Consider the following 27,225-nt stretch of genomic DNA (forward strand, 5'->3'; position numbering starts at 1 on the left):
ACGGCGATTGAAATGTCTTTTTGCGACGTTTGCGCGTGGGACAAATCACGAATACGCTGCCACTTCGTCATGGTGCAACTGTCAAACTAAGTAAAACATTTTCTTTTATACACAGCCTACTACGGTATGAGCTATAGTTTACGTGCATGCAAAGAAAACCAAGGCATTGTATGCACAGGTGAAACGGGAACCTTATTTGTACGATGGTGCAAACATTATCACGCATACTACACTGAACGAAAACCTCCGCCATATATTGTATGATTATTGATTTGATGGAGCCCTATATAACACTAATAATTCGATATTCGGATGATTATCTTTTGCTCTTTCTTACACCTTATCATATGTGTTTCATATGCGTGTCATCCTGATTTTGGAATACTAACTAGAATACAATTTTTAAATGTTAGCTATCTGAAAATCAAACGAAAATTCATCAGTTATGTTAATGAAAATACGCTTAAAACTGAACGAAATTTACAAAATTCATGTGATGTTGATTTTTTTTCCCAGCTAAAATGATCACAGCACGGTACAAACATTTATAAAGACACTTTATTTTCCTTAAACAATAAAAAATTACTATTTTCCTTAAACAATAATAAATTCGGGAGTCCCTGGCATGCACCGTTTTGTAGGTGAACTGCATAATGGTTGATGGTTGCACCAGGGTCAGGTGATGCAAGCTTTTTGTCTCGGAGTTGTCCTCGTGCCCACGGGATACCTGTACCTTGTTGGCATGAAACCACTGTTTGTTACGCTGCCGTTTCAGCACTCTTTGTAGTTCATTCTCCACCTGCTGGGTCTGTTCCACATTGACGTCGATCAGGATATTGAGTGGCAAGGTCGGTATATGAATTCCGGTTGTTTCGTGCACTGAGAAAATGACATAAATTAATGTGGAAAGCGGCATCGCTGGTGCTTTTCAAACTTCTAAGCTTTTCCTGGTATTTAAAGTGAAAGCACTTTCCATTTGATCGTTCTGTACGGGAATAAATGAAGGTCATAGATCTTTCATAATAACGCGTTGCGAATTTGTTTATTGCTTACCCGTTTGGATATAATCGAGGATATAATCACACATATAATCACAAATTAAAGAAAGTTGTCTACAATATGTCTGACCAGCATGACCAGCAACTTTGTAGATCTAAAAATGAATGATTTTTGTTATAGGGTGTTTTTGATCTATTTATCTGTTGCGTTTGAGATGAAGTTCTTTAGGTATGGTGTGGATACGAATATCAATCATGAAGGCATATACAAATCAAAGTCATTATCATATGCAAGCAGGATGATTCGCATTTGATATGAGTAATCTGTTTCGTTTGCTTCTGTTGTCATTCGAAAACGAAACGATGACATTACAGAGCACTTTGAATGACTATTCATTTGATATTTTGCATGTATTTTCGTTCAGTGTAGATGGGGAAACGAATTCAAGCATACATTTTCAAATCGCCGTATCTGCTTTTGTAAACAATCACTTCAATCGACGATTTGTCTTAACTGCTAACTCACCCACGCAAGAAAACACCATCATCAGGCAGGGAAATCCCTCTCCTACTAGGCTGGTGTTGTTAGTTTCTGTGAGTGAGCTAGCATTTGGCACAAATCGTCGACTGAATTGAATGGTGTGGCGTTCAAAATAACAGAAGCGAATGTTACATAAAAATAGGTCACAAAGACTGATCACCTGATGAAAATCCATTTATAGTATTATTGCACCAAACTAAGCAAACAAATATCATATTTTTCTACAGATACCTGGGGATCTGGATGGCCGTCTTCCGGGGCGGGTGTCAACCTGTGGACTCCCCTGGATGGTCCTACCGAGCGCGGAACGCCATCTAACCTTAACTCATTCTTGCCGGAAAACCTTCTCGGTGGTGAGTTGAATTGAGTGTCAAAATCCAAGTGAGTAAAACTTGATTATCCTTGATCTGTTGGTTGATTCGAAACAAGAATGCAACGCAGCGCATCGCCAACTCTCTACAATCATAAACGCACCCGTACTATTAAATACGATCCAATAAGTGAAGTTTAGGGAAATCGCAGCAAAATGCAATTCAATACACACAGGTCTTTACTCAAAAGTATGTACAATATCAGGAATAGTGTTTGTACAACAGAGTTGCGACAAAATGATATTTTGTATAGTTTTATTTTTTGCTATTATAATGACACGACAAAAGTGTTTTAGGGGAATAGTGTAATGGTTAGCAATGATGTAGCGGTTAAGACTTTATTACCTGATCTTATTTTTGTTAATTTTATGTTTTTATATGCATATTTAAATTATTATCTTACTGAGACGAATCTGGTTAGTTATTTGAAATTGCGAATAACTGAGCATGCTTTAAATACAAAAAAAAAGTACCGAGAACAACTATTATCACAATGATAGATTTATTACGTTTTTTATCGAGCACCATGGCATTTACTCGCAAACAAAACATGGTGAACATTAGATATGAAAGCACAGGGAATCAATAACAGCGATCTCAAAGTAAAGGGGCCAACCAAAAAAAAAACATACAAAAACATACAAAAAAAAACCAAACACTTGGGCCATCCCCAGAAATGTTTACCCACGTGACGCAGTGAGAACACGTGGAATTACGAGCTGTGGTTGTGATTTTTAGCTGGATTCAAGGCACATCAGATTTAAGTAGCCAGGAAACGCGCGAAAAAATGCTTCCCACTATTCAATAGTGTGTAGAGTTCGTTTGAGCTTCGGCTGACACGAAGCACAAGCACCTTACCATTCTACTTCCACCTGATTTTGAGTTCTAGTAAATCAACATATCAACATGTGGAGGTGAAGCTCCTACGGGGGGCTCTGCCTGCTCCTCCAACATCTTACCACTCACTACTACTGCACAACCGATCCGTACTAGATATACTGCGACTGTAAACTTTGGACTCTACAGTAATGCTGATTTAGGTTTGAAAATTTGTTAGCATTGTTCGTTATTTGTTTCTTTATCATTTTTTATGCACTCTGCATTCCAGTATATTGACTTGGCGACGAAATATGTTTAGTTCTAGAAATGCGTAATGAAGGATTACTAAATCACGAGCGATGCACTTTTCAATTGATGAAATTGTACATTTGGCAACAAATAGCTACTTACTAATATTAATAATCCTAAAAAGCAATATATGAATAAACCGCAAACACAAACGTACGATTAAGTTAGCGCGTAAGGGCAACAAAAAATGTTATTTATTTTTCTAATCAAATGGTAACACACAATACACAAACAAGAAGAAAATCGAGAAATCATTGGCCAAATATGTGATAAAGCGCTTGGTTGAAAACCAAACACTCAAACAAACAGCCTTTAGTGTTAAATTATACTAGAACAAGGAAAATGCAGCATTGTTTTCGTTTGTTTTTACCTCTCTCTATACATATAGAAGTGACTAATCGAAGCATTAATTTTTACAATCTTTCTCCGTATATTTCAACATACAACTGAATAAATAAATAAATTAAAAGAAAAATAAACAAAATGCGTCTAGTTGTAAGGAACAGAAGGAAATAATAACAAACTATTGATGAGAAAGTGAATCAAAACTATATATTTTTTATCGAATATAAGCATGAATGTGTGTTTATTGGGGCTAAGTACATTCGAAAAAGGGAATTATATAAGTATTTATCAAAGTGTAGCGCATAAGGTATCGGAAGAATTTAGCTGTAGGCGACAAGCCAAAGTGAGATTAACACACCTTTGTCTTGCAAAAGAATAAGAACAAAACCCTTGTAACATATATACAACTGAGAAAAAAAAATCAGAAAATTCACGAAGAAGGTAAGAACATTTGTAGTCGCTAAGTATTGGGAAAACAAAAATCAGATAACATATATTTACATACACAAATCACAATAAATGGAACTATTTAAAATATCCAAACTATAAGGAAACTTTTTCAGTGTTTTAGCAGTTAGCAGTTAGTGTGAAACCAACGTTGGTCAAAATGTTGTAATATAATTAGAAAATGTACCAGCAAACCAGTAAACGAGACGCAGCATCGCCGATATATGAAACGTGAATTTTTCTGCCTAGTGCAGTTTCTTTTCGAGGATACATATATTAACAAACATTATAGCAGAGTAAATTTTATACAACACTAATAAAACTGGAGGAAAAGTCATGACAATATTTTTAAAAACACAGATTACTAATATGAAAACGACTTGACTAACTAGCGGTACGTCGAACGATGCATATTTCGCATGGCCAACCAGAAAAAAATAAAAGAGCAAGATACAATCTCTTCAGAAAAGGAAACTAACTGAACTAGGAAACTCTGCGGAACAACTAAAGGAACACACACACAAAACTTGTTTTGTTTTTACGAAAGGATTGAACCCGCTGCCGGAACCGATCCGACGATTGACTGAATTATTTGTATTTTTCCTTGATTATGTTTCTGTAGTTTTGAAACAGATAGGATAGTCTTGTTGCGGCAGCACAACAAACCTAAATCTTGGATTACGAAAGTGACAGCAGATCTGCACCTAAGCTACCTGACGAGATTGAGGAGAAGGGTAATTTTATGAATTTGTTCCCATATTGAGTAGAATTTCATGCAGCAAAAAGACTGTGAGTCGATGTACCACGTGGCAGTGAAAAGCCTTCCAATAGTTGGTATTCAAAATTCTAGTCAGTGTTCATCAAGGGATATTTTTCTAAGCAAGGGGAATCGATCGCCACACTCTACTTCCTTGTAGTAAGACCATTTTCCAATAACACTCTTCGAGACTCTAGCAATTAATTAAGTTAGCGCACAGCCCCCTGACAGATTCGAAGCTTTTCCCTGCTTATCGTGGTACGTCCGTTCATATTCTGTGATCCATAATGTTTAAGTCCGTTCATTTATCTACGTATTTTGAGAATGAAGAAATATCTATCGAGAGAATAGATTGAATAAACCAATACATTTCCTCTAAACTGTTTAGAAAGATAAGATTGTAGCGATAACGTTTGTGAATCGGATTGAGTCAAATAGTATATAAATCTAAGAAAACAGTTCGTAGGAACGATAAAACTGTGAAAAATATTTAACAAAAGGAGCTAATCTTGGAGCGCTTACTATCCAAACGACAAAATGGATGGCGGCAACTAACAGCCATCGGAAAAAGGTGCTCTCATGGAAGGAAGTCTTTGATACAGTACTGTTAATTATCACGATAAAGCTAAATTTAAGCTTCTAGCAATGTAAGCAATCCTACCGATAAGTGTTTTAGAAGACGCTAGATTAAGAACTTACCGTCATAGTCATTTGGTAAAAAAACAAACAAAAGTAAAGCTTTCGTGAAGTAAAAAGTCAAAATTAACTATCCAAGTACAGAGAACAAGTCTCAGCAACATAGATGAGTCAAAGCGATTTCTTGCGCCAAAATTTTATAAATTAGTTGATTAGCCATCGCGCGACTGACATTCCTTTTGGTAACCAAAAATTACAACCTATTTCTATTGTATTGTTTTTTTTTTTTAATGCATTTCCAACGAAATGGCACAACTTCATTCGACAAATGCGGAACAATGAAAGTTAGATGGTGCAGGTATCTTAGAGAAATAGGTTTCCTGTAGTAGGCAACAGAGACGTTTACCACCTACCTTAGGGAAAGGTGGTCAGCAGCGGCACGCTTATAAAGTTTCAGTGCCAACCCGCCGACCGATTGAGGTGTATAGCAATAAGAATGACTTTCGTTGCTTTCTTTGACCCCCGTCAGTCCTATTTCTAAATTATTAAATGGCTCATTATTATTATTATTATTAAAAAAGAACTTAATTAAAGAAAACAGTAGAGGTTAATGATAAAAATTCAAATCGAAGCCAGAGATCTATGTGTCATCCTAATTCGGGAGAGATCACCACAATTCTATACCGTGCTTATCATCCACGTTAGTTTAAGACATAATTCCTTTACCACCCTTGACTGGAATCTGCAGGAGACCTTCCCGAGGAAGCTTGTGGGATGTCCCTAGGATGAGTGTGAGGCTCACGTCGCTCCTAAACCACTGATAATCTCTAGGCTCTAGACCTACTTCTTGATTGTCTTCCTCTTCTTGCCGGTCTGGCTCTTCCACCACCTCCTTGGGGAATTGGTCGTCGTCTGCGGAGTATTCTGTTTCTATCTAGAGGGGAGGCCAATGTATCAAATTCGCTTTGAGATCCTGCAGATGAACCCACTGGAACCGAGTCGTCTCCACACACCAGAGAGACAGCGAATTCGAACCTAATATAAGGCGGAATGCTGATATTTTCAGTTGAATTCCCTGGTGAAGGAGAGTCTCTAGTCCCAGTAGATTTCTGCGTCTTATAATTGGTAATGTTAATTTCATCAATTAATATCGCAGAGTGAACCCAAGAATCTTTAGACGAGGGTTCGAACTCTTGTGAACGAAGATTGAACAGACCTCCTTCATACAACTCTACTAGGGGAGGCACATTTATGGAGAAATTTCCGGTGTTGTTTATCATTCCTGAGGCTGGCTCGATATCATGAATATGTGAGGTATACACTAACTTGATTCTGTTTCCATCCTCCAAGTGATGATCATTGAGCGTAATATGCCACTTTAAAGGGGTGTTTACATCTTTGCGGATTTGCTAGCGCTAGTGTACTACACACTTAGAAAAAAAAAACATGTAAATTTAGGTGCTCTGAGAGTGACATATACGAGCGTCAATTTTGACATAAATTTGAGTCATAACAGACGCGAAATATAGCTCAATCAAACGTACTTTTGGTCGAGCAACGAACTTTTCGGTCTTGGAGCACTTAATATTACATGACATGTTTGTTTACGTCTCTTCTTTTATGTCAAAGACGGATTCCGTTACGTGTTAAATTAGTTACTTCTAAGTGTGTAGCCAACTAGCACGAATTTCAGTTGCTCCTGAAATCTCATGCTGGTAGACGCTGATGCCCTGTTGCGCCCTGTTGTGTGCTTTTTTGCTAGCAGCTAGCTCATAAGCGCTAGTGAAATAGCATAGTGCTGGCGTGCTGGTAAGCGAATTTCCCATCCTTGGTGTAAATCCCCTTTGCAAACGGGTCATGTGTAAGATACACGGTCCTTAAGTCTGCATTTCCAGATTTAAAAGCCTAGGTCCACAAGTTTCTGCTTAACTAGAATTTAAAAGTTGTTGTTGTTAGCTTTAGCAATCAGGTGCAACTCATACAATATTTCGGTCTCTTAGATTGCATTATTGACCGTTCCCACTTCAGACTCATTTCTGTAATGTTAGAAACAACTACAAAATCAACCAGAGAGATCGATGCCAGTGTCTGGGGGATGTAGATTTATGATTCATGATACGTAATATATTTATACGTAATCTTGTTAAGGACCGTACTGAAAACTAATTTATTTTGTTTTAAGTTATTGCTTTTCCCTATCTCGCTTATTTGCACTACTTTCCTATAGGTATGTGTTAGTATGTAACCGCGAGAACGACGTATAGAAAGTGTTGTTATTCTTCGGTAGACTTGGATCGATATTTGGAAGATCGATCTTTTCATCCCGATTTCCGATTTGTCGGATCGATTCTTTGTCCACGAAAAGATCGAAAAAATCGATCTCTCCTTTCGATCTTTTCGATCTTCAAAAAAATAGGTGTTAAATTTTTAAAGTGTATTTATATCTAAAAAACGATCAACTCTCACCACAGACTGCGTAGTAAATTTAACGAACATAATGTCAACATCAGCATCGCTCCCGACAATGATGTCACTATTTGCGTTTTCGATATTCACGAATACAGCAACATTTGAAGATTTGTTCTACCTCCCTCCTGTGCTCATTGCTCCTTAGGGGCTGTTCATAAACTACGTAGACAGGTTAGGGGCTTGGAAATTATCCACAGCCCATACAAATTTAAAAAAAAAATGGTATGGACAATTGTCTACGCAGGGGGAGGGGGGGGGGTCAAGAATCCCAAAAAACTGTCTACTTTTTTTAATGAACAGCCCCTTACCGCCACGACAACATTATAAAGGAAATAATTTCTTGGGATACCAACGTAAACAAGCGTATTAAAATAAAAATCAAAAGATCGATTCTTTGGTACCGATTTAATCAGTGGATCGATTCTAAAGTCAAATATACACACTCAGAAATACCTAATTTTGCACGTGACGGAATCCATCTTTCACATACAGGATGAAACGTAAACAAACAAGTCATGTAAAATTAAGTGCTCCGAGACAGAAAAGTTCGTTACTCGACGAAAAGTACGTTTGATTGAGCTTAATTTCGCGTTTATTGTGACTCAATTTTATGTCAAAATTGACGCTCGTATATGTCGATCCGTCAAGATCGATCTTTCTCTGAAGATCGCCCAATCCTAAATGGTTGTTAAAAAATAGAACTTCAATGAGCCACCTTCGGGTGGGGAAAGTCATTTTTATCTGGAAATTGTTTTGGCTGGGTTCATCTCTGCGGTCACGTTAAAGTCTCTAGTGCATTTCCCCGTGAAATCCTTGCACGCAGCGAAACGCCAAATTGATTCACTTTCACATGCTATTTCGATGGAACGCATGGTTGCTCAAATTACTGTGAATGGTATTCATGCCTACATATGTGTGCGTGTGCAAAGTTTGTTTGCTTCGATAATTTTAGCACGAATATGATGGCCAGATATCCAGAGAAGTTTTTAAAGTTCTCTGACCACCTGAAGGTCTTTGGGAAAATTAGTAGTCATAAGGTTTCCCGAGAGACATTACTTGAATTTTTGGACAGCTTAGGATCATCAGAATCGCTTGGTACCATATGAAACAATATCTTAGGGATGTCATTTTGATTTTTGATTATTTATGGAGATCGCTGATCACCTGATGGTCTTTGAAACATCTTCTGAGCGTGAGTGAATATCTGAGAGACGTGATTTTGGTGGAAAGTTGAAGATCTTCTGAATAATACTTGATCTATCATATCATGAGAAGTTTTTGGGGATCTCTGATCAGTATATATATGCTGAGTCACCTGATATCATGGGAAAATATTTGGGAGATGAAGTTTTGGAAAAGTATCCAGAGGACTTTATGGAAATTTTAAAACACATGAAGGTATTTGTAATAATTTCCGAGCTGCCTAATATCATATGAGAGAATATTGGAGAGATATTTTTTTATTGCGTTTTTCTATAAGGCCCCCTCGCCTATTGGGCATTGCTTGGGCTGATGACTATTATTTACAATTAGATCCCTTCCCGCTTTTATTTTTCAAATTTGCTTTCAACGTTTGAAGTGTAATGCTCCTCGGTTTGATTGTCGGTGTTACGCTATTGTTCTTCTGCTGAGAACCCGGTGAAAGCAGGAGATGATTGACCCGATGTCGTTGGCTGGTTTTGTTCGATATCCATCGACGGGAAATCAGCGAGACTGAATATCCCCTCGGTTGGTGGAGCTGCTGGAGCGGTGCTATTGTTCGATGTGGCTACATCCAAACATTTCTGTTTGGGATGTGCTGCTCGGCCACAATGGCGGCACGTTTTTGGTTGCTTGTCGTACATTACCAACGTTGTTTCGTTGTCGTTGGCGCTTTCGAGTAGTGCTTCCCATTTCTCATGTCGACTGGAAATCACTGTCCCGTACTTTGCCATGTGGTTCATAACAGTGGCTTATGACCATGCCAGAGGAAGGTCATGCACTCGAACGGTCACTGCTTCACAATCCACATATACCGGGATTTTGAACTCACTCTTCTTACAAAGAAACGCGTGTTTATAGTTGTGCGCCTTTTCATAGCGCAAAGCAACTTCACTGTCTACCATCTCAATAAAAACATAGTTTCGGACGTTATGAAACTGAATGCATCTAACGTCCGAATATTGAAGCTTAATATTGTTCTCGAAGAATTTTTGCACTTTTCGCGCATTGTGACGAACTGGAAGGACACTGAAGTCAACAACAAGTGTGTTTTTACGAACTACACTCATTTTCGCTACAATATTTCACCAAGTTAAGCAGAGCAGAACAAGCACACGTCCGTTGAATACGAGTAATGGCTGTCGAATGATCGGAGAGATATGATTTGGATTGTTGGATAGTTAGATATTTCCAGAATGATACCCGATCAATCTGAAGTCTTGAAAAAGTAACCTAAGGTTATCATGAGGATGTCTGTTCACCTGATGGTGTCCGGAATAATTACTGAGCAACATGGTATCATGACATCTAATAAACGTACTTCAAGTCTCCGCGTACATCGTACGCGTTAGGCAAAAGGTGTGCGTTTGACTTTATACTGTCGCATTAATGGCCCTTCGCTCATTTTCAACTTCTATTCAATTTTTATACTGCCGTACTCTAACGGAACTGTCCACCCACCCTCTTCTAAAAATCATTCTCTAGCTAATAAATTTTCACACTAAAGCTTCATGTTAGCATTTCCAACCAACTCTAATAAACGTGATTTGAATTGATGGATAGTTGAAGTTCTATAAAATAATATCTGATTAACCTGAAATCTTGAAAAAATATCATGAAGACTTCATGTAGATCTTAGAACACCTGAAGATCGTTGGAATAATTTCTGAGCAGCCTGGTATCATATGAGAGACTATCTGTTTGATGTAAAAGACGCGAGCGCTTTCATGCAATTCTGTGAAGGTTCATTCATTTCCATAAAGTTATATAATATACTATGAAATTTCCAGAACATCTATGATGTTCCCCGATATTTTTAAAATATCTCACACTTCTATGAGTTCCATAAAGTTTACTTTTCTCTCCGATTTTTAGTGGAGCTTTTCGTATTTTTATGAAGAACACCGAACTTCTATCAAATAACCCCAAACTTCTCAGTAGTTCCCGAAACTTTTATAATATTCACAAATTTCTTTTAAATCCTCTTAACTGCTACAAAGTTCTCTCAACATTTACGAGAAACATCTATAAATACATCCAAAGAAATTTACAGCAGAGTTCGATTCGTGTTTGAAACCTGCTCAGAAATGAAACAGAATAGTCAGGTAGTTGCAAATTGGGTTCTTTAATTTTGAAAAATGTATCGCTTTTTATACATCATCTGAAAGAGCTTCGTTTTCTGAGAACAGCGATATTTTTCACACACTTTCATCTCGATATTTAAATCAAGATTTAAAGCAAAATAATAACTTCACTGTTTGACACAAACTAACAAACTAACAGCTCGCTCCCATACAAAGTGACACCGAGGGGCGCTAATAAAGTGATTTTTGCAAATGTAATCGTACTTATTTGAAATAGTTCCAGTATAGCAAAATTGATGAAATTCTGGGTTTGGGTTCCACTTTTAATGCTGATTCCGAATATGCATTTACCTCAATACCCTTAAAGAACCTAATTGGTACTCAGCATTTGTGAGGGGTGCGTTTCTGTTCTAGTTTCAAATACTCAAAATACAACAGCATTGCGAACGGCCTTATGGGTCATTCGGGACTTGTCCGGGGATGAAATTTGAACTAGTGGCTTTGGCGAGAGATGTATGGATGTTAACCACTATGTCGAAGTCGTCGTCTAATTTGCCCTATTCTCGGATCGCACCCGTTGAAAAAAAACCTGATAGCATTGGTTTTGAGTGGTTTTTGAAAATTCTAGACTGACCTTCTGACAGTGATTTTAAGAAAATTAAGCAATGCATTCCAAATGTTTCAAGCTCAGCATAAATAAGACCCTTTTTTCTCAAGGTTCTAGATGAAAAAAAATAATAACAAAATATTGTTACACGGCAAAGTTAAGGCCACAAACATTAGATATTCGATATGTTTTTCCTGGAAAAGCCCGGAAATTTCACCTCACTTATTTGAGCAAATACACTTTTGACGAAATTTCGTCGACTCGACCCAATTTTGAGTCTGTCAGATCGTCCGTATAGATGTGGTTAAAAAACACTACCCAAGTAACAATTTCGGTTCAATCGTAGTCTTGCCGTTGTGACCTTCTGAAAGCAAAATTTACAAGGTTTATATGTCATACACAAACTTTATCACCTCTTCTTGCATCTAACAAATACAAATTAGCATTATAGTATCTCATTGTTTCATAATTACGAAAAATAGCATTTTAGCTGTAATGAGCAATTGCAAGCCTGTTTAAAACCGTGATAAAGCCTACAACCTGTTATTTGGGTAAGTTGATCAGCCTTAATATTCCAGTTGGGGCATTCATGAATACACGATATCTAAAAAGCTTTCACTTAGTTTTTACTCAAATCATTAATAACTTGATTTTAATTAAATAGCTTTTAACAGCATTTGAATCATTTCAATAATAATTCAAAGATCCCAATTACCTATTCGGAAAAAGGTGGAAACATATTGTGGTAGTCCAAAGTAGGCACGATTCCCTGCCATAATGCGTCTTTGAATTTCTCTGCTGGTATCATTTCCGGCGGTCACCAGTGAGCCCAAATACACGAACTCATCTACCACCTCGATTTCCTTACCGTCAACCTAAACTCGAGTGGGAGGCTAACATTGTCTTCCCTAGAACCTCTTCATGTATTTTGTCTTTGATGCGTTGATGGCAAGTCCAATCCGCCTAGCCTATGATATCTTCGATATAATGAGGATTAGTTCTAGTTCGTTCAAGCAGTCTTGAATCATAATTTGGTGATAAATATTGCATACAAGACTGGTAATATAAATAAATCTTGCTTCAAAACATGATATGTTTCATCATCATAAATATTGAAAATGCTTTAAGAATGGACATCATAAATGCAAGTAAGGACTTCACAAAGAAAAATTCTGATTTTATCATAGTTGCTGCCAGTGATGGGATAATCATTAGCAAATTGATATATTTTTCCGCTCTCATACGCTCTCAATATCACGCGTGATATTGGAGCAAAATATCATGCATGATATTGATTTTACAAGCTCCTTTGATATTACGAGACTATCCACAACGCGTAAAGTTGAAGCTGAGAATCGGCGCATCAATGATAACCTTTGCTCCTCGTTTTCATAGAAAGAGAAGGTATAATTTTGCTATCTCTTTTTTCTCTTCGCCCAAAGTAGACACGAAGCAACTGCTGTCACCCGCTAAAGTAAAAATCATGAAACTCAATCTCATCACAGTTTGGTGAAATTTCCAGCTGATGAGTTTTGTTAGCTTGATATTCTGAGCTGCGAATCACAGCTTGCAATATCAACTGCAGTTGTTTTTGATATTTTCCCAACACTGGGTGCTGTAAAGGATGGTATCGGTATGCTTAATTTTTCAATTTATTTACTCTATATAAAAAAAAACACATTTTTTCACTTTCCTTCATCCAAATCGCAAACCAAAATCTAGTCCTTATCAATTGCCCCTACCATCACCGTATTACAACGAAATCGATCGAACGGACATCTTTCTATACGTGGAATATACAAGCAAAAACAAATAAATTGTAATCAAATGTTGATACCTCCCGGTTTAAATAAGAGACCATTAACTGTCAAATCTCTATACATGTATTTAGCTGTAATTTGATATTATATGTAGTTCGATAATAATTGTTCACATTACCTAGCTCGTAAGTTCCAGTGAAAAACAAAACAAAAACGTATGAATTTCACCCGACAACAACGAATGATAACTACTTATAAGCATTACATTTAGCAAGAGCAAAAATCTTACCTGCAGTCGATAAACTAATACCATAACGACAACCACAACACATAAGCAAACAATGCCAGCTAGAAGGGGAATGTCGAAGATCGGTATATTCCTAACGTACAGAACCGGCCTGTCCCTGTATATTGTAATCAAACGAGAAAAACCAAAGAATTTGCAATGTGACAAACTAAACTCAACAAATTACATATTTTACAATCCGATTATCCTTTTTGTGCCTAACGTTCCAGAACATAAATTTGAAATCAACAAAACGCAAAAGAAATGATATAAAAAATAAACATTACAAACCATCGGCACATTTGATGCACAAGATGCAAAAAAAACGGTATACTTACATATCATGCCATTACAAGTTATTTTTTGTTTGTTATTACTGTCAGTATTTAGTTCTAATTCAACTCGTGTAAACGTTTACTCCAAGATGCATTTGTCCTCAAATTTCCTACTTACCCACATTACCAAATAAAATAAAATGGAAAGCGAAAATCATGAAGAGCACTTCTACTGTAACGATGCAAGTCTTCTGTAGTTTCTAAGTTATTTATTGTCATTGTTTTTGTTTTCCCTTGAAAAGTACGAATAACTGTAGTAATTCTCGTTAGTGTCTTTTCCAAAAGATTCCCACTCCCATATTAGTAAGTATATTCCTCGAGCGGTGGCTGTGAAAGGTTTTCGTCTCATCCCCACATTCGTGTGCTTGTACACATACACAGACAAGTAGATCCCCGTTAGTCTAACAGTACACACCCATACATACAAACATTGGTTGTCGATAATCATTCGAAAAAGCAACAAAATGTTAGTTTTCTGCTCTGGAAAAAAAGGACTCACAGCACAAGTCGTCTTATAATCAGGTGATAAAAAGAAGCCACAAGGAGAAGTGATTTGTTTCTTTCGAGCGAGAATAAATTTTTCTGTGATCATATCTTCCTTCAGACTAAATTAACGAATAGTTAATGGACACATACACCTGCACACACATACACACACACACACACGCAAGAAACGTGTTATAACCATAAGCGCACTTGAATTATTTATACTCTATTGATTATTGATGGTATTAGGTTTATGCTTTACATATACTACTACGGTAATACTAGTGGCGGTAGTCACAACAGAAGTTTCGATTCGAACCTTGAAAATGGTTCGTCGGGAGTAGGAGATAATCTACACATGCCAAACTCTGATGTTGGTGGATGTTCCGTTCGAAACCTACGACGGTGTAGGAATTTCGGAAACAAAGAAAACTTGGATATGCAGATCGATGAGTGCACAGCGTGTTGCGTTTGTCGGCAGTCACGTAGAAAAAATAGGAGTGAAATGTTCAAGGGGTTGCATTCGTCGTAGGTGGTACAAGTTCTAGACCATTGCATGAAAGTAGTGCCACCTCCGTCCGTTACCATATAGACCACAATTTGGGGTTGATCTCGGCCTCTCAAACGGAGGTCTTACCACCGACAAACCGACATGAAACTTAAACTTAACTCTTGATCGAGAATCCATAACGGCGGATTCAAATGTGCAGCGACCCTTTTCTGTCAAAACCATAGACATTGGTTATCTAGATAAAAATAATTTGTCCGGAATAGATTGGACACGAGCCAACTCATACATTTTGAATGCGAGTTCGTGGCTAGGATACACATTTTTCGCGAAGCTGTGTGCTTTGATCAGAAATTTGATGGTACTTTGTATGGTCATTCATGTCGGTTTGTCGGTGGTGTTACTCTCTCCAACAATCGAGAACGGTCATGGTCACGTCCTTGCTGCTGCTGGGGATGGAAAAGGATTGTTAGTTGAACACTTGCTTAAGAGAGATGCAGTATGGGCAGTGATTCTTATTTTTTTTCAAATTCGGCTGTTTTGAATCTAGTAAACTTTTCAAAATGGCGTCCTTGATTTTTTTCAAAAAATTGTAGCGCGGAAACGGCATTCCTGAAGCGAAGTCTGAGACACAATTGGAGAGAAAATAATGTCTTTTAATTTGAAACAGAAATTGTTTTATATTTATTATAAGTAAAATTTAAAAACAATCCCAAATATGTCCTCGATTAACGCAATCATCATCACAATCAGTTAAGTAATCGTCCCAAGCCTGACAAAATCCTCTTATCTTGAACAATGGCTTCTGTAGCGCTACTTTGCTGTGCTAATTGTAGCAAGAGCAGTTTCAGTCCACTCCTGAATGTTGACTTTATTAGCATCCCTGATGGATTCCTCCTTGATCAACCCTGAATTTAGCAAAGCAGTGAAATTGTATCTGTTGATAAGATACTGCTTCGACTTCTTTGTCTTTCTCCCCTCTGGGCTGGCAGTTCTGTACTTTGGGTTAACTTGAACTGCAGCAAATGCATTCATCTCTGCCTCTCCTGCTCCAGCATGGACTCTGATTACGACCTTTGGATCATCTCCAGTCTTGATGTATTTCTCCACATTCTTGTATGAGAATTCCAAGATATCGACGATTTATTAAATGATTTGTAAAGCGAATTTTTTCAGTTAAAAAAAAAATCAGTCCCAAAGTTCGCCTGATGCGACGAAGCATTATCGTGCAACAAGCGGCAACTTCCTTCTTCGCGGTATTCAGGCCGAATACGCCGAATACGATGCTAAACAAATCAACATTGTCTTCAACTTTTGACAATTTTGACTCCAAACGGCTTCCATTCGGCACTTTGACACTTACAAGAAGTTTTTGTCCTTTCTTGCCTCCTTAATGATGTCTTTCGAATGTTGAATTCTCAGCAATGTTTGGTCGTCGGTCAACTTGGGCGGAACAAAGTTCAGTCAAAATGCGATAAGTTGTTGATTTGGCAATACTTAGTTCCATTTCCAGAAATCTCACTGACGATTTCGGGTGATATTTGATGAAAACACGCGCACAGTTTTGATGACTTCGTCGGTAATTACGAATTTCGGTCTTCACGGCCATTCTTGAAGCGCGTATACCACTCTTGGACTCTGCTACAGGATAAACAATCATCACCATAAACTTGCTTCGGTAAAGTTTTTGCCAAGTTTAAAACAAAATTTAATATTGGTTCTTTGTTCGATCGGCATTTTTGTACCGACACTGTAAACAGACTGTAATTTGAGGCGCAGTAACCTGGCTTCTATTCATCCGACTTTCATGAAATTTTGACAGGATGTCAATGAAATATGCGCCTTTCCAACGCCTGTCCTCGCCAATAGATGGCGATATTTAAAAAGTCCTATTTACTGTGGGACACTCCTTGCATGTTGTGACTGTGAACCTCGGGTGCAATGCATAGTTCTAGATAGAGCTGGAATTAGGGCGTAACAGCTTTTGTAAACAATGACTTATTTCGATTATTTCTAGAAAGTTAGGCTCGCCAACGCAAATCAACAACACCATCGGGTAGGGGACGACTTCCTCTACCCGATGGTTATGATGGTTTAGGTGGGCATGCCTTGAGTTCCTATAAATCATCTTTAAAAGTCATTGTTTACAAAGGATGTTACGCCCTAATTCCTGCTCTATCTAGAGTTCGTTTAATTTGACATAGCATTTGCAATGCCTACTTAGACAAGTTTATGTTCCTCCGGATATAACGCATAATCGGTATGAGTCAGGTAACACAGTAGACCCCAATATCTTTTGCTCAGCATGCATAATTGGTCACCACTAGCCCACCGGGCTCTTTCCATTACAAAATATTTTTTGCGATCGACGATCGTTCGATCCATGCGATATTAAGCTATTAGAAAGATCAATCGCGCTTGTGGTATATGTTTAAGCGAGTTAATTCTATACATCAACTATTTTTTATGGATATCTATGCCTGCATAAATCTACAACTTTTTACAAATATCTGTACTATAGAGGTAACTCTAAGACTAGTACTACACAATGTTTGTTTTGATTCGCTATGAAAGTTTGACAGATAAAATGAGGGGTTCGTGGATTTTCCTATGTTTCGAGGGGTGAATTGATTAGCTTGGGACCGAAGAGAGCTGAGCCAAAAAGTTGAGCACGTTTCTTCGGGACCTACCAGTATTAGAGTTACTGCTATGCTAATAGGCTAGTCAAGTAGTGAGCCAATTTTAAATCGTTAGTTTCCACCAGTTGTCTGTACTCTGTATCAAGTATGTATGCATGATCAAATATCTGTATAAATCCAGGCATGTCTGTACTTCTGGCATCCCTGCAGTCAGCAAAAGCATCAGCAGAACTGTCAAGTTTAAATGCATGAAGAATGCACTGAGCCAAAACACATTCCTCCATTTAAATGAATCCTCGCTTGCATTTTTAATTAAACTTCAGCATGTTTGAATGCAAACATCACCACAAGTAACAGATGTAACCCTCATGCAGCTTACGCATTGAATACCAGCGTCGAATGGACTGGCTTCTTGTTCAAAACTAATCACTCATTGTTCCTTGAAAGAACAGTAATGCGTTGCAGTCATTGAATCTGACCATTGTTTCACTGTTTAGGCTTTGAATGTATTCGAAGCAAAAGCTAAACCGCCGACAAACATAACCTCCGCTGTGTACAAAAATCATTGACCCCTATTTTATCGAGTGCAATCGTTAGGAAATGTGCCATGCGCAAGGGCGCAAGCAGTAGTGATCATTGACCCGCGAGATTCATGTGCAATCGAACCTACTTATGATCTGGCCTGATGAGTCTGCAACGTAATAATTGCTATTACTACTACACGATTATGGTAAATAAAAGCTAGAAATCAAACAAACGACAAATCCGATTTCGGTCTGTGATGGTTTGTGGAATAAATTCCGACGGAATCCGAAAGACAAAACGCAAACAGGTGCGCATCGCGGACGTTGACAAATGAGCGTGCTTCGCGTGCGACTTGAACTGGTAACTAGGAAGAATACTCAAGATTTAAATGTAAACAATACTGGTTTATATCGCAATCATGCTGGATATGAACGACGATATGAAGTGTCACACACTTATTAGGATGATGGTCCTAAAACACATTCAAACAGTACCTGCAAATTGATGAGTTAAATCAAAGAATAAGTGAGGAAATGAGAATGGGGCTTTCCCGATGATGTGGAAGCCTGGGTTTAGAACAGCGCGATTAGCCTGTTCTGCTAAAAACCAAGAGAGTAACGACAGCCAGGATTCAACGTCCTCTCAAGAAGGGTGCGGGTAACGACAATGAAGAGACCCCTCCGCCAACGCGAAAAACGGACATTATACGTTAACAATTTGCCATATAATATCGTTGATTGAGAATTTGGTGCTAAAGAAATCTAAAGTTACGACTAAACAAATAACTTGCTTTTAAACGAACGTAAGGAACGGTGTAAATCAATAATTTATTAACCGAGGAGGATGAATAACAGTAATAATAAGTAGCAATGTACGCGAAATCACGCAACTTCTTATTAGTAGATGTGTACTAATCTTAAGGATTCTTACCTAATCGAACTTGTTTATCGAGAGGCTACGATCAAGTATGGACTAAGGAAACCAAGCGAACCACTAGACAAGAAGAACTACTACCAAGAGGCAAAGCACATGGGTTTGTTTGTGCGTATTTGAGGATCAATTAGACTTAACCAAATCCCGCTACTTGTTGCATTAAACGACAGCGTTCGGGTATGAAGACAAGGCCTCGGAAGAAGGGAACGGCCACATTGTCACGCCAATATGAGAGAAGTGATGGTAGAAATATATAGTTAGAGCCAGAGAGGACGTGCAATCGTGCGTCTGCTGAATACGCACACGCTACTCAAAAATGAATCCATGCGGCAGTCGCCATCGTGGTGTATACAAAGAACAAGGAAAATTAAAATTTATAAAATGAGAAAATCCACCTACAATTTTTAAACAGTATTTGAAACAGAAGTAAACGACAAAACAACACAAAAAAGGCAGGAAAACAAAATAAGAAAACTGCTTAAGTTTAGCCTTAATGATTATGACTACCAAAAGAGTAAAGTGGAACACAACTACTATTATATCAAAGATGTTCATCAGAGAACGTAAAATATATATAGGAAAATGATTATTAGTACAAGATACAAGGAAAACACTATTTATTATAAAGTTGAAAATAATGTAACAAAGGAAAACCGGAGAACTTATCTTAGACATTAGAACACTAAACTAGGAGAAATGCAATAATACTGAGTTCAGGTGATCAATCAATATGGAAGGTAAGGGTCATAGCTAAGAGTATATAGACGTAAGGCATCAGTTGGGTATACCGTGGAGAGCATGGTTCATTATTGAACAAAGCGAAGCGGACAGGACAGTTGTACTTTACACACAGGTATTTCGGAAAGGTAGAACCGTTAGCAGTCGTACTCAAATGTGCATACTTAAAGAAAATGACGAAAATTAACTGTGTTTGGCATGGTGTTCATCAATGACATAATAACTAATTGAGAAAATAAACAATACACTTTTTAAAGAGAACGCAGTAATTACAGTGGATGTGAATTTTTAAGCAGTAAATAATCGGATATTTTAGCAAAAATTGAAAGAAAAAGCAAACAAGTGTATTGTGAATGCAAACAAAGCCCATAATGACACATAGACTAAGTACCAAAAAAGAAGTGGGAAAGAGATTCCTTAAAACATAAAATTAAATCGAACAACCATCAAAGAGATACACATGCTTAAGAACAGCCAAGAAGAAGATTTACATTCTAAATTTATACAAATAGGCAAAGTGAACAAGCTAGCAAGCTCGAATCAATAATCACAACAACAACAAAAAAACAAACATGGTAAAAACGACGTAGCAATTGATTTTAGTAAATATAATCAGAAGGAGCAGTGGAAAAAACTAATGAAGGCTGATAGTGACGCCCAGTCGTCTGTTTTAAATTGAGTACCACAACAACAACAAAAATAAAATCTGTAGGAATAATTATAGCAAGTAGTCTTGAAATGTGTTTGAAAACATTTGTAGCAAAATATTACCGTAAGACTGATTTGAACACTAATCAAATTGTGTGTACACCGCTACAAAGTGGACCGGAACGCGCTAGCGTGAACAAATTACTGTGTCCACAAATCTCACAGAGAGCGGAGAAATCGTGGTTCAAGAAAGGAGGAAGCAAAAATATCAGTGATTTTTTAGCACATTCATGCGCGGAAACGCCGATCTAGGTATTTGTAATTTCCTTAGTGCATAGTTGATAAATGATCCAAATGTCGAATGTAAGCTGCAAGAAGGAAATGCATAAATTCAATGAATTATAAACAACCGAAATCATTCAATATTTAAACAACACCTAAATGATAGATGAAATATCATTTATATAGGAGATAACGAGGGAATAAAGGACAACAATACATGTATAAGCCATTCTTTTACGGAAACCAACTATATTGGACAAAACAAATTATTGATGATATATTTTAGACGCAATTGTAATGTATTTTATTTAATACAAACTAAAGATTAAGTCACAAATTATACCGCGAAAGTTACTAGACGTAACGGATATCTAAACACCGAAAAGTAGAAGGAAAGTAGCAAAACAATAACAAATCAACACACAAAACTGATCACAATTCAAACCAAACTGAATTCAAAACCACAAAACAGCAAACAATAGCATAACAATTAAATCGTACTAAGCGCTATGTGAATGATATTGATGTGAGATTTTAAGATTTCCGAACTGTGTATTAAAAAAGTAATAATATTGTCCAATTCAGATCCTATTGCTTCATGTTCCTCTTGACAACCGTTTGTTCTACAACAGCTCTGTATATGTACATGTGTCTTTTATCTTCCCCTCACTTTGCAAACACACGTAAGAAATACAAAACATACAGCATTCGTTTTCGCAATAAGCGTATACTTTTTCGCCAAATAAAAAAAATAAAAACAACGTAGATTTAACGTAAAAGACTACCTAAGCAGTTTTTTTTGTTCAATGGTTGTACTCTAATGATGACTAAGACAACACACATACAAACACATACACTGCTATTTAAAACAACAAGAAAGTGACGTTCCTCCGCCACAATGAGGAAAACCTAACGATCAACTCAGATTCAGATGCATTTCCACAGCAAAACTACCTGTAGCCAAAAAAACGGAACAAACTCAATACATCTAGTGAATATTCAGCAACAACATAGAACACTGCGTTCAGTTAAATTGAATCTACATCCGGAATCTGTGTTTTCTAAATAACGATATAAATAACACAATGCCAACCATAACACCCACACACACACAAACAAACAAACAAAATATAACAATTGACAAATGTGACCAATCAAAATGAAATAAAACGTTTGACTTGAATCTTATGTCGATAAGCGAAACAAAACGACAGATGAAAAACGATATATTTTCCTATTTTTTTTTGTACCGTACGGAAACATTTGAAATGTACTTGAAACATACACACGTTAGAAGAGAGAAAGATAGAGAGAGAGAGAATAAACAGCCCCATTACCTTCAAAGAGGACACAAAAGAAATACGCTTCAACGGACGACATGAACGAAGGGAATATTAGAAAACATTAACTTCTCATCACGATAGACAATTTTAGCTTGAGAAGCTATAACTATACCTATTTTTTAATCATTTGTTGCAATATACCTAAGTGTGACAAAACGAAAACAGGAATCTGAAGGAAATAACACAAAAAAAAACAACCAACATTCGACTTATTAGAAGAGGTGCTTGATTGAAGATTAATTCAACCACCACTAGTAAACAAAACAAACAAAAATGAAAATACCAATAACTATTAAGCATATATTGATCGAGTTATAGAACAGGCGCAAAATGCAAAATTAAACATTAACGAAAAAAGTATCCATGTGATGTGTATTAATTCAGCAAAGTAAAGAAAATATATCTGTAAGTTTACACAATAACTTCAAATGAGAAGAAAATCATTACATTATTGATACATTATATTGATGAATGAAGCAACACTTTAAAGTATAACAATATGGATAATAGCGGATAAATATTATGAATATCAGTGTAACCGTAATTGTATTCGTTAAATGAGAATAAACATAAAGAGACCAACAAATGGTTTGCCGTTTATCGGTTGTGATATCCGAAAGTCCTTTACTGGTGCATGCTTTAGCAGCGTCGTTGTTTCACGAACTCACTCGACTTCAAATATTCTAGACCATTTTTTTTTTTGTTAAATGGCTGATGTTCATCGTCTTTGCAATCATACTATTTTAAGTGATTTAAGTGATCATTGACGAATTTTTATCAGAGTTTATATTGAATGCTGGATCAAATCAGATTGTTCTATCAAAAAATGTAATCAACCATGGTAAACTTGAAACCATGTTGATAATGTGAATCAATGTTTAGAAAATACAAGCTGAACATTGCAGTAGGTCCTAAGTAACTGGGCGTTCCACAACTACGAACCTGCTGTGCCTAACGTCTTACATCACAGACAGTTTGATTGCTCGGACCCAAACGGACGTTATCTACACAGATCTTACGGCAGCCTTCGATAAGCTGAACCACGAAATTGCGATCGCTAAGCTTGATAGGCAGGCTAGGGATCGGTGGAAATCTTTTGAGATGGTTTCGTTCATACCTCACTGTAACTGTAACTTTGGGTACTTGTCGCTCAGCAAGCTTCTGCGCAAAGTCCGGTATACCTCAGGGTAGCCATCTGGGACCATTGGTATTTCTCCTTTACTTCGACGACGTTCATCATGTTATCAATCACAGAGCCACTATTACCGTTTGCAGACGATCTGAAAGTTTTTCTGCGCATCCGTTCACTCGCCGACTGCCGTTCTCTCCAAAATCAGATTGACATCTTTGCTGACTGGTGTAGTCTAAACCGACTGGTGGTCAACCCAGTTAAGTGTACAGTTATTACTTTCTCACGCAAGAAACAACCGATTATTTTCAACTACAAACTACTAGGCACGACTATCGAACGGGTGCATTGCGTGAAAGCGTTTTTCTAGACTCAAAGCTGACATACTCACAGCATATATTGTATGTCGTCGACAAAGCGTCCCGAACTCTTGGCTTTGTCTTCAAGATGACTAAGAACTTCACAGACATTTACTGCTTGAAATCGCTCTATTGCTCTCTCGTACGATCTACGTTGGAATACTGCTCTGCAGTCTGGAGCCCGAACTACAATAATGGGGCCGAGCGAATGGAATCTGTGCAACGACGTTTTCTTCGCTTCGCGCTCCGTAAGCTGCCTTGGAGATACCCACTTCGTCTTCCAAGCTACGAGAATCGCTGCCAATTGATCAATGTCGAGCCCTTACGTATCCGAATAGATGTTTTCAGAGCCTTAACCGTCGCCGATACTCTGCAAGGAAGAATCGACTGCGAGGCAATTCTGCAACAAGTGAACATTAATGTTCAACCTCGATCACTACGCAACAATCTTATGCTGAGACTTCCACTTATTCGAACTAATTATAGCTTAGGGAGCGCTATTTACGGCTTGCAGCGAGTGTTCAACCGAGTAGCGTCGATGTTCGATTTCCACTTGACACGGAATATGCTTTGCCGAAGATTCTCTGCCTTTTTTGCTGACCGAAGGCGCTTGACGCCCAACAGATAAGTGTAAAATTTAAGACTTATACATTTTTAGTAACTTGACAATGCTTTCCTAGCTATTTTCGTTTGTAACTGTAGTGTATGTAGTCTGTATAATCTGTACTTTTTTTATTTACAACACATCATTGGGACTATTTCTAGTCTGTTGATGCAAACATAACAAATAAACAAATAAATAAACAAATAAATAAACAAATAAACATTGATCTATTCTGTTGGTCGACTTTCTTATTCATGAACAAAAATGAAGGCTGACCAGCCTCAGGCTGAAAGCCTCCTTAATAAAGATAAATCAATCAATCAATCAATCAATCAATTCATGAAGAATGAAAATGAGAATGAAGAAGAAGGGTCTGTGCCTAGGGGCACGAACAGAAGCTTGACGTAGGACCGCTACACTATGGGGCGGCTCCATACAAAGTGGTGGCCAAAAATATTTTATTGGTTTTTCCGCACTTTTTGATGGTATTATAGTATGTTAAGCATAAAATTAGTCATATTTATGTATTTTCATCGCATCCGGAAGGTGTAACTAGTATTAAACCCAGTAATGAGCTACTTATTCCTGAACAATAAACTTGAAAGTTTGTTTTTAATTTTAGGGACAGTTCAAATGCAAATCAAAACTAGAATAAGGTTGCTGTGCATAAGATTAAATAGGAAAGGTGGAGGTGGAAACCCCCCCCCCCTCCTAGCCAAGACCTGACCCCTCCCCCATTTTTTTATATATGTCATATAAGAGTATTGTTTTACCAATCAGGTATTTTGATGAAGAATTATTTGTCTATCGAACCTCCCCTCTACTGAAAATATTTTTTCCGTCCAAATCTCGCCTTTAGCATCATAAGGGCGTATCTGCATTGATCGATTTTCTCTTTCGTTAATAACTTGGCCAAACCGAAACCGATCGACGCAATTTTTGGACTGTGGCAAGATGTTATGATCAGTGCTGCGATTTTTCATTTTCATTGAGAAAACTTCAGTGGATTTAGACAAAATTCATTTCAGCAGCAACACTGATAGAACTGAAAATCAAAATTTCCTTTGCCAAAATCTCACTCTTTTCTTTGTCAGTGACAAAGATTCCCTTGGTGAAAAAACTGTGAATTTGCGCATTCTGTGTCACATTATTGTTCTCCAGGCTGATAATGATGATGATTCGTTTTCACTTTGATGGTTCTATGTAACTGTTTTGCTAAATTAATTTGATTTCGATAGTAATTCAGCAAATGAAAAAACTGCACATCGTCGTCACTGATAGTAATAGGTAATATCACTGACAATTGATATTGATTGCTACTGATGGTGACTCTCTGCTGAAATGAGTGACCAGGGTTGTTTTGTTATTATCAGTTTTTAGTGTCGAAATTTTGCAGCACTGGTTATGATCCTTTTCCGTCAGTAAAAAAATCACGTCGATCGGCTTCGATTTGGTCAAGTTATTAACAAAAGAGAAAATCGATGAAGACAAATCGATCAATGCAGTTATGCCGTTATGATACTCAAGGCGAGAAATAAATCATTAAAGCTAGTCGAAAGGATTATTTTTTTTACTATGTTTCCATTATTTTTACTGAACACATATCAACATCGTTAACTAAGTTGAACTACATTTTTTATACTGCAGGGATGAATATACTACAAAATAAAACATAATTTTCTTTGACTAATTGTCATAATAAAATTTATTTAATAACTTTCTCTTAAAACTAAATTAAATTCACAAGCAATTCTACTCATTTTCTACATTTTCATCAAGACCAAAATCATCATCCAGTTGTTCAACATCATCCATTAATGCATCTAGTGCATTGCCTTCAGTGTTTATATTTTCAGAGCTGTCAAGATCTTCGAATACTAAAAGTGATTTCACAACATCTGGATATTCAAGTGATACCTGCTTTCGGATTCTATTACCTAGATTTATTGAACTTATCAAAGGATCATATGAGTCATGTAGATTATCAACTCGTGACCTTTTCCTAGCATGATGGGTACGACATTTTTTTAGTAGTTTATGTTGGCACTCTGCTGCTTCCTCAGCTAACATGCCAAGAGGAGCAGGTGAATGGATTATTATGCTTCCAGCGTGAGCGAGTACTTTATGCACTGTTGCTGGAATTTTATACCAATCATACAAATTAAGATACCGCCGATATGTTTCCTTACAATAGTCATCCATTTTTTTAGGATTGATCGGGTCTTGGCAATTGATTACTATTAAAATATTACGAAATCTAATAATAAGCTCTTCGTCGATATCCAAAACTTTGGAAAGTAATTCAGGAGTTGAAAATGCTTTTCGACACACATTTCCTATTGTACTGGTCCCAGCTCCGCCTACCCTGGGTTGATTAACTCGTACTCCGAACGCTTCGTACATTTTTTGAGTAACGAGTTTTTTTCCGTTCAAGATATTTGGCCTTTAAATCCTTCGTGATCTTCCACGTTTTAATTTCCATCCTATAGGAAATATGTAATAAACACTCAAAAAATCGCATCCAAGCGTGCAGTGGAGATATGCCGTAATGCAGAGCATCTTCGTTCGAATCGTATCCTGCTTCAAACTTCTGTAATGTATAAAAAAAAAACATTGTTATTTTTATGGCCCTTAAAATTTGAAAAAAAAATATTACCTCTATATCACTCATTGCATTCGGAGTAGCTCCACAAATTCGACAGTTGGACATGGAAGAAGTATCAGTTACATAATTAAGAGCTTTGCCGTCGATCATACTCATAACGAAAATAAAATCAACCAAAACATATTCACCATTCGATAATTGGATTTTTACTGGAACAAGCTGACTTATTTGATTTTCAATATATCTCTTGGTGTTAAGCACCATCTCTTTTGACTCTTTGATAAATTCCAGCATAATTGGCCTACAGAACCGAATGCTTTGGGGTGCTAAATTATGCCACAAAATGTTTTTCTTGTTGTTCTTATAATAAAGTTGTATAGGAGTAGTTGTCACTGAACAGACGTCACTGTCATCTTTTTGATTTGGCGTTGATAGCGCTTGGTTGTATTGTGAATAGCCTGT

General features: G+C 37.2%; 2 protein-coding genes across 2 annotated transcripts in view; both read left to right on the forward strand.

The window, feature by feature from the left end:
- Positions 1–7,010, forward strand: part of LOC135703852 (protein Gawky-like) — a 46,437-nt gene extending 39,427 nt beyond the window's left edge. Inside the window, exon 11 of the mRNA XM_065225194.1 lies at positions 1,767–7,010. Coding sequence (XP_065081266.1) covers positions 1,767–1,906 — 140 coding nt within the window. The 3' untranslated portion in view covers positions 1,907–7,010. The remainder of the gene's footprint in view (positions 1–1,766) is intronic.
- The window catches only part of Mlc-c (Myosin light chain cytoplasmic), a 379,873-nt gene that overhangs the window by 112,521 nt on the left and 240,127 nt on the right, over positions 1–27,225 (forward strand). The window lies entirely within an intron of this gene.

Source organism: Ochlerotatus camptorhynchus, unplaced genomic scaffold, assembly GCF_037179485.1.
Source record: "Ochlerotatus camptorhynchus isolate MF236.1 unplaced genomic scaffold, CSIRO-AGI_Acam_v1.1 ptg000222l, whole genome shotgun sequence".
Classification (NCBI taxonomy): Eukaryota; Metazoa; Arthropoda; class Insecta; order Diptera; family Culicidae; genus Ochlerotatus; species Ochlerotatus camptorhynchus.